Below are 14120 nucleotides of genomic sequence, written 5' to 3' on the forward strand. Positions count from 1 at the left end.
CAGATCTGGCTCAGTTTCTGTTATTTTACGAATCTATTACGCTGAGTGTTGTAACTTTTAGGCCCTAGTTAAAATTGATTTATTTGTTGACTGACAGCAGGAACACGTTCAACTCAGCACTTCTAATGACACTATTCATGATGGAATGAAACATTTGTTTAACAGGTTGGCCCTAAAGAGCACATCCAGGTGTTTCATCCTAAGTTATTTCAGCGACACCTTTTTGGCGTGTGTCTGTTATTTTCTCAAAATAATAATAATAATAATAATAATAATAATAATAATAATAATAATAACTATAAACCTTCCCCCCAAAAAATATGTAATTTAGTACTAATTACAGGCAAAACTGAGAAATTGTTGAGCTGGTTTATCTAAAGTTAATCAATTCCAATTAATGGTGGTGTAACAATCTTTTCAGTCAGTGAACAATCTCAGCTGCTCATGAAATGCAAAAACTGTCTACAGACAAGATTATAACTCAACATATAGGGAGAATTGAGTTTCGAATAAGTAATGAAATGTAGGTCTTTCAAGAAAATTTCTCTGCAAGTCAGTAACTCAACACAGCTAAGTTTTCTAACAAAAATTGTGTTTATTTTCCCAGTAATTAGTGCCAAATTGCATAGTACTTTACAGTAATCTCCTAGAAAATATTAGGCAATAATGGAACTATAAAATTAAGTATTACCATTAATTTTTGTCAGTATAAGCTTTTTTACAATATAAGCATACTGTATATACAGGTTTTTATTAGTGCTCCTGTGTTATCCTTGTGACTTTGACCAATGAGGTCATCTAGTGGTAAAAGATGGTACAACATTTGAGTGTTTTCTTTTTTTCCAAAACTGTATGAGTGTGCCATCACTTTGATGCAGTCAAAATAATAACTTAGAATTCTAATAACCAGCAAAAAGTGTGTAATTGAAATAAAGTTACAGTCAGACTGCAAAAAAAGTGTGGCCAGGCAATTACTTCAATTACCATAGCCAAAGTGGCTCACAAACCACACAAACAATGGCTGTGATTATATTAACTTCAAATTTAACTTCAACTTTTTCCAATTCAAGGGAAAGTTTGGTTTGCAGTATGGATAGACAAACAGGCCAGCACAAACACAAAGGTTACAGATATACAATGATGACAAAGCTGACAGAAATGTACAGTCAAAGACACAAAATACAAAATAAATAAATAATATTAAAAAGAAATATATCTAGTAAAAATTTTAAAAAAAGAGCAGGGCAGAGTAGAAGGTAGAAGCACCTCTACTACCCTGTGAAAAAAAGCCAAATAAAGTACAGTTCTACTCAAGATAAAGTACATTTGTGCGCGTATATTTTTTGCATTAGACAGTCAGCCTTTCAGTGGCTACAGGAATAAAAGAGAGCCTGTTTTTTTAAGTCTATTTTACTTTTAATTAAAAGTTGGTAAATTATTTATTTTTTTAAAGAACTTAATAGAAATGTAAATTAAAACAGCAATAGCTCCTTTAAGCTCTGTGTGAATACAGCTATCTCTGTTTATTTAAACTTGTATGTTTATTGATGGTTTATTGATCCAAAACTTTATATCAAACCATATGCATTTATTCTCAAATTAAATGACAAAACACCTGAAATGCGTGATATAGTCAGCCTTTGAGGCTTCTGGACAAACAAGATGAGTGAAGAGGTAAAATCACACAAAACATACAGAAACATAGTTTAGATTTTATGATTCTATGTACTAGCCAATAAAACACAATGTGCATGGCTATTTGATACTAGTTGGAAGGGATGGACAGATTTGCTTTGTTTGTTTTTGAAATTTAGGTGAACTAGCCCTTTAAAATGGAATGTAGAATTTGTCAGTAAATCAAAACTGAGTTTCTATTATGATGTCACAGATGATGTTACATCACTCATTGACTGCCTCTAGAACACACACTACCTTAACAGAGGTAGTAAGGTGTTCCAGTTAATGTATGAAAAGCCAGGTTTTAACCCAGCTGCATTTGAGAAAAAATCATTTGTAAGAAGAAGGCATCTTTCCAGGATAAGAAAATGGAAAAATCTAGGGGAATGTTTTCCTCTGAAGATACTGAGAGAGAGATTGAAGAAGAGATTGAGGAGATAATTGAGAAAGACATTGAAGAGGAGATTGAAGAGAAGATAGATGAGGAAATTGTGGAAGAGCAGCCCTCTGCCTCCATCAGCGAAAACTATTCCTATGCATCTGACTTCGAGGAGGAAAGCAATGAGATTAGTGAAGTCTCACAGAAGGAAGAATCTCGGATATCAGACAGATCTGATGAGAAAGACACTGAAGATGAGATTGAGGAGGAAATTGCAGAGGAGATTGAGGTGGACATTGTGGAAGAGGTGCCAGAGCAGCCCTCTGCCTGTAACCACTCCTACACCTCTGAATTCAGAGAAGTAAGCCATGATATTAGTGAAATGTCACAGAAGGAGGAATATCAGATTTCAGAGAAAGCTGACTGAAAAACACGCTGAAGAGGAAATTGAGGAGGAGATTCAGGAGGAAATTGAGGAGGAGATTGAGGAGGAAACTGCAGAGGAGATTGAGGTGGACATTGTGGAAGAGGTGCCAGAGCAGCCCTCTGCCTGTAACCACTCCTACGCCTCTGAATTCAGAGAAGTAAGCCATGAGATTAGTGAAATGTCACAGAAGGAGGAATATCAGATTTCAGAGAAAGCTGACGAAAAACACGCTGAAGAGGAAATTGAGGAGGAGATTCAGGAGGAAATTGAGGAGGAGATTGAGGAGGAAATTGCAGGAGGAGATTGAGGAGGAAATTGCAGAGGAGATTGAGGAGGAACTTGTGGAAGAGGTTCCAGAGCAGCCCTCTGCCTCCATGAGAGACGACCACTCTAATGAACTTTTGCAAAGAGAGGAATTTCAGACATCAGAGAAATCTGGTGGTCTTCAAGAAGGTGTGGAGGAAAGAGCAGCCAAAGCCACTCTTGAAGAGGACTTGAGGGAGAAAAGAGATCCGGCTCAACAGAAAGAAGCCTTGAAGCAGGAAAAAAAAGAAAAAGCCACTCTTGCAAAGGCTCAGAAGAAGGAACAAGCCAAACTTGGTGATGAAGTGGAGCTCATGAAGGCACAAGTGGCTGATCTTAAGAGGTCAAAAAAAGAATACGAGCACAGCAATACCAAGCTTCAACAGAAAATCAGTAAGATGACAGCTGATTTTGAAGAGGACAAAAAACTGATTAAGAAGCTCAAAAATAAGTTGCAGGAGTCCTCTAGTCAGCACAAAAAAGAGATAGCAAAGCACGAGAAGGTGAATTTTACTGCAGTTAAGGCTCTGAAAGACCAACTAATTGAGCGACAAAAGGAAAGTATGGAAAGAGACATCGAAGTTCAGTCCCTGCTCTACGATATTGAGACTCTTCAAATTCTTATTAAAGGTAAGGACAACACTGTATCCTCACTGCAGGAGAAAATTGACCAGTTGGCCTTAAACCTGAAAGAGGAGCAAACAAAAAACTGCAAACTCCTGGAGGACTATGAGCGTGATAAGGTGAATTGTGCCGAAATCAAGGCTCTAAAAATCCAACTCAGTGAGCAACAGAAGGAAATTCTTGAAAAAGATAACAAAATTCAATCCCTGCGCTCCAACATCCACAGTCTTCAAAGTGATATTGAAGCCAGGGACAGCACAGTGTCCTCGCTGCAGAACAAAGTCATGCAGTTGGCCTCAGACCTCAAAAAGGAAGAGGCAAAAAACTGCAAACTCCAGAGGGACTATGAGGCAGAGCGTGATAAAGTGAATTGTGACAAAATCAGGGCTCTACAAGACCAACTCACTGAGCAACAGAAGGAATGTCTTGAAAAGGACAACAAAGTCCAATCCCTGTGCTCCAACATTCAGAGTCTTCAAAGTAATATTCGAAGCTAAGAACAACACTGTGTCCTCACTGCAGGAGAAAGTTAAAAAAGTTGGCCTTCAGACCTCAAAGAGCAGCAAACAAAAACCTGCAAACTCCAGAGGGACTTTGAGGCTGCTGTCTCCCAGCAGCAGAAGGAAGATGAAGAACTCGACCATCTGACTCGTCAAAACCAACAACTGGCTTCTGAGAACAAGAGGCTGCAAGGTGAACTTGAGGCTGCACTAAATCAGAGACAGCTTCAGGAAGACAAAGACACTTGCAACAGACATGAGGAGGAAATCAAGAAAGAGAAAGCTCGTTTCTTGGAAGCATTCAAGAAAATAAAAATGCAAGAGAAAGAGCTCTCTGAAAAGACTCTGGCTCTGGAAAAGAGCCAGATTGCTGAAAAAATGTTAAGATCCTCCCTCAAAAGTGAGAAGAAGCGCTTTGAGAAGATGGTTTTCCAGAAGCAGGCCACAGAAGACCCTATAACCATCCTCAGTAAGCAGCTCAGAGAGGCCTCTGCTTCCTCAGAGAGCATGAGGTACGACATGCAGACACTGAGGATGGAGAATGCAGACCTTAGGGCTAAACTCAACGCTATGGAGACAGAACGTGACAGAGTGATCCAGAGACACCGCTCTCTCTCTGAGTGCCACGAAGAGATGATGTCAAAGAAAAAGGATATCATCTCTGAGAATCAAGCTACCATTGCTAAGCTCAAGTACATGGTAGATGGACTGAAAGCACGACAGTCAGAGAGCAGGACAAGACAGGCTGAACTCGAAGAGGCCCTAAAACAGGAGAAGACACAAAGCACCAACTTGCAGCAGAGAGCCGATCAAATCACCTCTGCTCTCGACAAAGAAAGGACCATGTGTGAAAAATACCGTGTCGAGCTCAAGGAAGCCTTGACCAAGCAGATGGAGACAATGGAGGAGCGGCAGAAACTGACTGTGGCCCTCCAGAAAGCTCAGGACAGCTACGCCAGACTTCAAGAACAACAGCTGGCAGAGTCAAACTTTCAGCTCAGACACAACAACAACACTGAGCTCAGGCTCCAGGAGAAAACACGTGTCCTAGATGAGACAACAAAGGCTCTACACAACCTGCAGAAGGAATACGCTGATCTCGGGAGGAAACACAGTGAGGTCAATTCAGATTATCGTGACCTGCTGAAAACTCACACTGCCCTCCAAATTAGACATGAGAGACTCAGCTATGCCAAAGGAAACCCCCGACCAGAGTTCTGTCTGCCTCAGTTCAGCGCCGCTTGTATGTGAGGTAGCTCTGTCACCCCACCCTTCCCTCTCGCTCCTCTCCTCACCCATCCCACCCCCCATCCCCTCCACCACCCTCTCTCTTCTCACCTTTCCCCCCTCTCCCTCTCTTAGCCCAACCGGTCGAGGCAGACGACCGCCCACCTAGAGCCTGGTTCTGCTCGAGGTTTCTTCCCATTAAAGGGAGTTTTTCCTCGCTGCTGTTGCCAAGTGCTTGCTCATGGTGGGACTTGTTGGGTTTCTCTCTCTCTAATATTGTAAGGTCTCGGCCTTACTCTGTAAAGTTCCGAGTTAAAGCATGTTATGATTCGGCACCACAGTTACCAGCAACACAGAAACACCAACAAACACATGGCCAACTAAATTCTTGGCCTCATGTGTTGTGAGCAATGTGGCATATAAAAAACAAATACAACAAAATAAATAAACAACAAAAAAATCATCCTACTGAATTTAATTATTCCAAACCAACAGTGCAACAGGAAAATTGTCAAAACAAGAAAGGTTCAGGTGAGAGAAAAATCTCACCACGGGGGCCTTTCAGTAGCTTTTACTCATATATGATCTTTATTTGAAAATGTAGTGGTCTGGTTGGTTGTCATGAAAGTCATATGAGGGTTTTACATGGTATCTATATAAATCTAGCCAGTGTTCTGTAGTCCATGTAGGTACACTCACCACGGGATGCATAAGAATATTCACAAAAAGAAGGCTCCTAAACGCCATTTAGGACTCTTGCTTCACACAATAAATTCAGAAAATGACCAATTCAAATTTATCTGCTACACATGTAATCAGTTTAACGGTGGATTTTCCTGCCACTGCTTTGCTGGCATCTAAAAACAACACAGAATCCAAAGAATACAGCCACAAAAAATAACTTTAATGCAATAGTGATTTAGATGCCAGTAGCCACGGGGCTGTTTGAATGAACAGACTGTGAGAGTATATTGCATAGGTTGTTGATCCGGGAAAGTCCTGCATGAAAGCTGAGTGAAAATAATAACCTGTGATTCCAACAATTCTTCCAGTGTCCCTAAGCAATAAAGTTCATTTTGTTCTTTTCTGTTCCTGTTGACCGTTTTGAAAGAAATCACCATTTTCTGTTGACGTTTTTCTTTTTTCAATTGTACAATCTCCCAATGTTTGTTTCAAGATATTACGAAGGAGAGATTATTTGTATGCATGCCAATGCCAAGCACGGAGGTGGTGAGACAGCTGATCACTGTGGCCATAATAAAGGTCCACCGCAGTGCAGAAAGTGTGCAGAGAGGCTTCCAGACACATATGTAGAAATCCTCCTCCATTCAAACATGTTGCACGACTTTAAATCACACTGTGACCCACCAGTCCATAAGCACATTTCATAATGGTTTGTAAAAACAACATTTGAATCATTAATTTTTTTCACATTTGTAGATTAGCTTTGAGGTTTGCTAAAAATGTTATAAATAAAAACAAGTTACTAGTTTGGCTTTGATATAAATAATGCAATATACATAGTTCAGACAAACACTTCTCTCTAAAAACATTTAAATATTTTCAAATATTGCATTTACGAAACCATGTCTTGTGGTGCTCTTATTCATAAGCAAAGTTCTAGACAGATTAGTTAAAGCCATTTTCAAATGCCAAACTAGAAGGGGGTGAGCAGAGGTTTGCCATAATGACAGGTTTAGAAAACAATCTCAGCCTCCCTGAGCAGAAAGTCACATCAATACCACATTTTAAATATTGAATAAAAACACTCAAAACCTTGGCAAAACACACCATCCTCCATATTGTTTTTAACTCTCAGTACAACGAGGAGAGGTGAAGCTCACCTTGTTGTAGCTGGAGATTTTAAGTACTCAATGCAAAGGCTAATATTGTATAACACACTACCCATTGCAGTTCACACATCTCTAACACTCAAAACAAATAGATTTCTTTACAGGTCAACAGAAGTCCTTGCTATTGCACAGAAATACAGGGTATTCTCAATGGATACATCGAATGACAAGGCAGGTTATATAATGACATTTTGGTTTGGTTTGACAGCATAAATGTTCGTTGCTCTCAAAAGAAAAAAGTAAACCAAAAGACCAACACTGGTTGAGTCTCAAATTCCATTATTATTTCTTTACTTGTATAAAGATGCTTGCATCTCCATAGCGTGAAGCGAGCATGCATCTTCGTCATTCAAATTAAAGGTTAAAAAGGCATAACCCTTTTGATTAGGCTCAACTTCATTTAACATCCCACTATAGCCTTTTGAGACAAAACACAAACCATTCTTTTAACTTCCTCAGTGCTGCAGTGAGTGATATTCGTAGAAGTGCTAAATGAACGTAACATGATAATATGACATTCAAGAGCACATTGACAATAAACACACAGGCCTAATATATTGTTTTCTTGTAAAAACATGACTAAGACACAAACAGTTTAGTGTACAGCTTTCCTCTAAAAGGCAAGAAAGTCAAATAAATATTCTTGAAGAGTCTGAAGGACAAATATTTTCCTCTTTAAACTGAGTTGACGGTTGACTTACAGTGACCTCATAGGCATGAACAGAGAGAGAGGTAATATGTCTGAAAGCCCATTTTCAATGAGCCAAACAAACACTCAACTTTGACCACCAGCCTCTCTTATAAGCAGATATTTTGATGAACACTAGACAAAGGGGAGAAGAAAAACAAAACACGATACTGACAGAAGTCTTCCACACATTCAAAACTGATGAAATGTAACAATTTAAAGAGACAGACGAAACTCTAATTGATATTTAAATATTGCAAAACATACAAAAACTGTTTTCTTTGAACTGTAAACATTAAATTGATGTTTGATGTCATTTTTGCACATGGAGAAATTATATAAAATAAATCATGTCTGTCATAACTATAAATTGTTCTCATTAAAATGTAAAAACAACATACTAAATCTCATTTTTTATTATTACTGTAATAATAATGTTTATGTTAACATTTGTTTTGTATAAGTGTTTTTACTGTACTGTTATAAATAGTTATATGTATAGCATCTTAATTTATACTGTGACTCCTCCCGCTGTGTCTTTACAAGGCAAAAACAATACTTGTGTCTCTGCCATACTTAGATACACATACATTCATACACACACGTACGCGCACGTGTGCGCGCACACACACACACAAGCTGCCACAGTCACACACGGGGTGGGGGGTGGGGGGTGTCACCAGGAGGCTCTATGTGCGATTGAGGGTCTGGAAGATTCTGGATATTTGGAGCATGACAGGGCCAGTCTCAGGGTCATTCATCCACTGGGTGCTGTTCAGAGGATTCTCCAGCATATCTTCAAACGCTGCACACAAACACAAGTCACGCTGGTAAGAAAAATATTAAACAAAACCAGCAACCTGTGAATGTATATCTAAAAACCTGGTCTGTTTAATCCTGTCAAGATACCTTCAGCTTCTTAGGATATGACATAGTGAAGCGATTTTGACAACAGTTCAAAAGCTGAACTACTATTAAAGCCATTCAAACTGTTAAGAAAGTCTTCCAATGTACAGCCTCCATCTATACAAAATTCATTCAGTAACCAAGGTAACACATATGTGCGTCAACACATGAGTGTGGGAAAAGCAATGAGGAGTTAAAAAGAGGTGTGTTAAGCTTAGGGCTATTTTAGCAGCTCTTGGTCTTGTGTTTATGACATATGAAGTCCAGTTGTAGTCACAATCAGTCATTTCTTTTCAGAGCTCTTTGTGAGAATGGAGAGTAAGGTGCCGCATATATAACCTGATGTCAGTCAGTGAAATTTGATTCCTCCATGTAGGTCAAAGTAGCCCTGCAGGATGACAGTGACTAAAAGTGTCCATGTTTACAGGTCTTGGTTCATGTGTAGTAAGAGCTAGAACATGAGCTAGACCAGAACTGAAATGTAACAATGTGTCATGTATCAACATGACACATTGTTACATTTTCACTGGTTCACAGAATGAGATTGTAGCTGTGCTGGAGTTTTCAGAAACACTACCACACACTACCCAAAATACACTACAACGTAAGAGAGAGTTTTTGACATCATTCATACCTAGTAGAGTCTTGGGATTGGTTAGACCTAGCTGGACCACTGGATTCTCCAGGATGGCTTGGAACAGTGGACTATTGGTGTCGATTCCCTTGTCCAGGTCTTCTGGAGAAGGTTTCCTGTCTCCTAGCAGCCACTCACACTGCAGGAGGGAAAAACACAGCAAGAAACCAAATTCCCTTTCTGTTTTTAAAAATGCATTGATATCTTTATGGAGATCAGAGTGCAGAATCAGCTACGTAGCTTGTATAAATGGCTGCAAACAGTATAGCTTCCCATCAAAACAAAAAAAGTGAAATCATAAGTAAACTCATGGCAAGTCAATTTGATTTATGTGTCTCAAATGGCTTTACACTGTATTCTGCACACATATTTTTAGCATTATTTATCTATTTGTGAGTCTGCCGCAGTGGAGGTATTACTCAAATCTAGTATTGCAGTATTTTTAGTATAAGCTCAAAGACTACTCCAAAGACTAATGTCATGGATGTGTGAACATACCGCAGCGTCCTGTTGGTTGTTGTTGACCCTCAGAGCATCAATAACCTCCTTTTCATCGAAGCCCATCTCCATCAAAGCAATGACAGCCTACAGAAATTAAGAAAAAGTTTGTGTTCAGTCTAAGAGCTCCTCTGTCTAATTACAACAACATATGCAGTCACAGTTGTATGGAGCCCAGGAAGTGTCTTGGGAACAAAAGCCTAATTTGTGCACAGCAGAAGACGTACTTAAGAAGTGTTACAAGCATTCAGATGGCAGTAATGTTGGAGGAATTAACAGTGGAACGGTGTAAGTGTTTTGCTGGAAGATGGCATTTTAATCACTTTTCTATTTTTGGAGATACTGAGGAGCAGTGTTCCTGGGGAAACTAAGGTATATTAAGCTCAACAATTAGGGAAGTGATAAGACTATGAACACAATCAAAGTTATATATAAAAACTTCATAACTACTATCTAGCAATGAGGTTACTAAAACTTTATATTGATGAATGCATGTTTCAATATTCTCTGTATCTGATAGGTTGCCTTTTATTCATCAATTCCAGTTGTATATACTGTACATAAGCAGCAATCACAGGTTTCAAGGAACTTCACAGTTATCACTCTTGTATATATTTTACTCTTGGTAAAACGAATTCAAAATCCTGGAGAGAAAACAAGTCTGTCTTGCAACTGCCCTGTCTGAAGGATTTGTGGAGATAAAAAGCATCTTCCTAGATAACGCAGCTGTGAGCTCTATGATGAGTTTCAGAAAAGTAAGTCAAAGCTTTGTATGAAAGATCTGACTGGATAAAGCCACGCACTCTTGAGTCCGGTCTGAACTCCCGTTTCCTGCGGATCCTCTTGAAGATCTCTGTGAGCTCGTCCTGCCTGCTGCTCTCGTCTGTGCTCGACTGGCTAGAGAGGCTGCGGAAAAGGTTAGGACCGGAGGCTGAGGCAGAGGCAGAGGCTGAGGCAAGGCAGAGGCAGAGGCAGAGGCTGAGGCAGAGGGGCCTGGTGTGGCAGCTGCCGTGGCCCCTGCTGCCCCAGAGGAGTCCTGGCCTGGTAGCGGCGTGTCTACAGACGGGTCGTCTACATGTTCGATCAGCCACTCCATGGCCTGGGTAACAGACATGCTGCAGAAAGAAGGGATGAGGTGAGGAAAAAAACAAGGGTTTCTAGGACAAATTAAACTAGTCACGCCACACTGGACAAGGACCAACTCCTTTGGGTTTTCAACAATGCAAATTTTGGTAACAATGCTCTGGATGTGGTCCAAATAGACTCATTTTGAGTTGTGAGTGTTAAGTTACCAAGTACAGACTTACTGATTCAATCTAAGAGCTTTGATGGCCCTGCTCTCAGGGAAACCCATCTCAGTGAGCTGCTGAAGGGCTGTTTCATCCACCCGATCCTCTTCATCTTCATCCAACATCGCTATATGACACAGACAAACACAAAGAGATCAGAGAACTGAAGCCATCACTGGGCAGTGTATGTGTACTTACCAAAATATGGCTCAGGTATGTACTACTACTCTAAATGAGTTTCACTGCACTGATCTTGATGGTAAAAACTAAATCAGTATGTGAAGATAGAACATAAAATACCTCATGCCTAAATTTGTTGGAGTTTGTATACCTATGTGGGTAAACTGGGTGCTCAGATTTCCACCCACGTCAACTGGAAACCTTGTACTGTCCTTAAATGTGAATGTATTTAGAAGTGTTGGCCTCATGAAAAAACTTACTGTTGCTGTGTCTGGTACATATCAAACAAAATAGTCTTATCATCCAAACTTTCCAGACTGTAGGATTGTTGATACAGAGTTGGAGAGGGATTTTATGATTTACCGTTGGCCTTCTTGAAGAGTTCAACAGCATCAGGGTTCAAGGCAAGAAGCTTCTGGGCAACTTCAATAAGAGAAACCAGGATTTTTCTGAGCTCTGTCTGAAACTGGAACAACACATCAAAAATCAATACCATCTTTGATATCAAGTTTAAACAGAAGGTAAAATTCTTATTCACAGAATCTACTTATTTCATTATTTATGTGCATTTCAATACACATTGTCAGTTAAAGTCATGATTCTGAGATCCTCACATCTCTGATATTGTGCTGGGTAACAGTGCGGTCAGTGTGGCGTGTAGACAGGTTGGCTGTGGCTTTCAGGATAGCATCTTTGTCTGGAGCTTTATTATCTTGTTTCTTCTGTGAAAACCACAATGAACAACAAGGAGTTAATAATTAAGAAGCAGGCAAAATAAGACATTTCTTTACAAAAAGTTGAAGAATCTCACCTTTTCATCTGAACTAACATCTGCCATCTTTGGAGCTGTCGGTGGCGGTCTTTTCTTTATGAGCAGCAAAACGTCTACAACACACATGAAACATGCTCAGTCCATGAAAACCAGTGGAGGATTCTTTTGTCATAATCTCAGAACTTATCAAATAGATAGTTACATACCTTTATCTTTGAGATTTTCATCAGCGACTGTTTTAGTGTCGGTGAGAACTCTTTCTGTAGCAGCATGTATAAGTTTATGGTGGGTGAGTGTTTTGGGGTCTTCTAGATTTCCATGTACATACTGCAAAACAAGCACAATATAAACCAGCTCAGAAACAAGGCGTGAACAGCAGGCCTGCAATTATCTGTTATTTTCATAGTTATTTAATCAGCCAGCAACAAAGTCTTCTTCTATTTAAGAAGCAAGCACCAGAATATGTCTGGCATTCTTACTTAATAAATAACTTAAATGATTAATCAGGATCAAATTTGTTTTTGACTGATTTTCTGTGAGTCAATTAATCAATTAATTGATTGGCAGAAAATTAAACCATAACAATTTTGACATTCCCTTAATTGTTTAACTCAAATATCAGGCAAAAAATCCATCTCCAAGGTGAAAATTTGGTGTATATTTCTAATGTAATGTCCAAACCAACAGGCAAAGATAAAAAATTATTCACTTTATAGTATTATGCAACAGAGAAAAGCATAAAATCTTTCATGTTTAATTCATTATCAAAATAGTGACAATCAATAAATGTTAATTCATGACACACTGCAGCAATAAAATTAGGTCAGACAATACAGAACATTTGAAAACCTAACCTGGGACTCTGGGAATTTGTGAGGAATAGAATTAGTTTATTACTAATCTGAATGGCCAATAATCTTACAATCAAAAGTTAATTAATCAACTTATTGTTTTAGTCTTATTCTATTCAAATCCTGGAATCTGATACTAATTTTCAACTTTCATCATGATGCCTGTGCTCCTGTGTTGATGTCAAAGAAAATATGTTATTGATTCTGTGAATTTTCCCATGGTGTCATGGGAAGAAAACATTAAACCACCACTGGGAGTTTATGCTATAGGCCATAGAAGGAGATGATAAACGAGCTGTGTAATAATAGACAGGCTGAAAAGCAGCATGCCTCTCTGGGAACAGAAAAGGGGCAGAGTCGGACTGTTAGCTCTAGCTAGCCTGCGAGGGGCAGCCAACCTGCTAAATTATATATAGCAAAGTCTACCCAGTTACTATAAATACAAAGCCAGTGACACTGACACTGACAGTTTACACGGAGGGCATGATAGACTGCAAACACCCCAGGCAGAGGAGTGACAGGACAAAAAAAGCAACAGGGGAGACACAAACAACCCAAAAACCTACATGTTTCAAGCACTTCTCCTTTAGTTTCTCAACAGTGGTGTCTTCCGTGACCTCCTCCAACCACTCCGTGCCGTCCACGGTGCAGATATGTATTTTTAACACTTTCCCGGCGAATATCTTCTCCTCCTGGACGAACATAGCTGCAGTCTTCAGAGTAAGACAGTACCAGTCCAGTGACGTTAGCTAGCTGCAGTTGCTATGTGCTCCTGGCAAGCTAGCGTGCTAACGTTAGCACCCAGCTAGCCGTCGTTCTGTAAATCCGCCGACAACAGAGCAAGAGCGGGCGCCGATTAGCTGAGGGCCATTTTCGGCTTCCTCTGCCGGTTCTCGGTGCGGTAGCAACCGATTAGCGTGTACGCTGCTCGCCAAGTTGTATATTTTTCCCTGTTAACACACAAGCACCCAGCCAGCGAGAACCCTATTTTTTACTGTAATTTTTGAACTCTGAACTTCAACTGTGCTGCTGCCGGTGCATCATGGGAGACGTAGTTTTTTGTTTTTGTTTTTTAAAATCAACTCAATAGTCAAGCGAGAAGACACAGACGCCAATTAAAATCTAAAATTGTTCAGTGATAATCAATCAAAAATATTATTGTACAACTGTTTGAGGTTGTAAAAAATATAGTTTCACTGTTTATATGTACAAAACGCATTAAAAATGTGACGGATAAAACTATAATACCATAATAATATAATACTATAATACTGTTTATTTACATGTAAAGTTATTTTATCCCAGCTCATCT

The 14120-nt window shown here is 39.5% G+C and overlaps 2 protein-coding genes across 3 annotated transcripts; one reads left to right on the forward strand and one right to left on the reverse strand.

Annotated features, from left to right (window-relative positions):
* The first annotated feature begins 608 nt into the window (after positions 1–608).
* Positions 609–3914, forward strand: LOC108875042 (uncharacterized protein PF3D7_1120000). Of its 2 annotated transcripts, none has more exons than XM_018663725.2 (2): positions 609–2568; positions 2816–3914. In XM_018663725.2, the coding sequence occupies exons 1-2, from the start codon at positions 2425–2427 to the stop codon at positions 3905–3907; spliced, it is 1236 nt and encodes a 411-aa protein (XP_018519241.2). In that variant the 5' UTR covers positions 609–2424; the 3' UTR covers positions 3908–3914. The 2 variants fall into 2 exon arrangements, with proteins under 2 accessions (XP_018519241.2, XP_050931091.1); XM_051075134.1 differs by having other exon boundaries at positions 609–2345; positions 2569–3914.
* Positions 3915–6020: 2106 nt separating this feature from the next.
* On the reverse strand, positions 6021–13836 carry ubac1 (UBA domain containing 1). Its single transcript, XM_051075133.1, is given in 11 exon segments — positions 6021–8483; positions 9219–9357; positions 9717–9803; positions 10520–10672; positions 10675–10831; positions 11024–11132; positions 11549–11651; positions 11800–11907; positions 11997–12070; positions 12164–12284; positions 13375–13836. Coding segments are annotated over 11 exon segments (1305 nt in total). The 5' UTR covers positions 13513–13836; the 3' UTR covers positions 6021–8367.
* Between the last annotated feature and the right edge of the window lie 284 nt (positions 13837–14120).

The sequence above is a fragment of the Lates calcarifer genome, linkage group LG13 (assembly GCF_001640805.2).
Source record: "Lates calcarifer isolate ASB-BC8 linkage group LG13, TLL_Latcal_v3, whole genome shotgun sequence".
Classification (NCBI taxonomy): domain Eukaryota; kingdom Metazoa; phylum Chordata; class Actinopteri; family Centropomidae; genus Lates; species Lates calcarifer.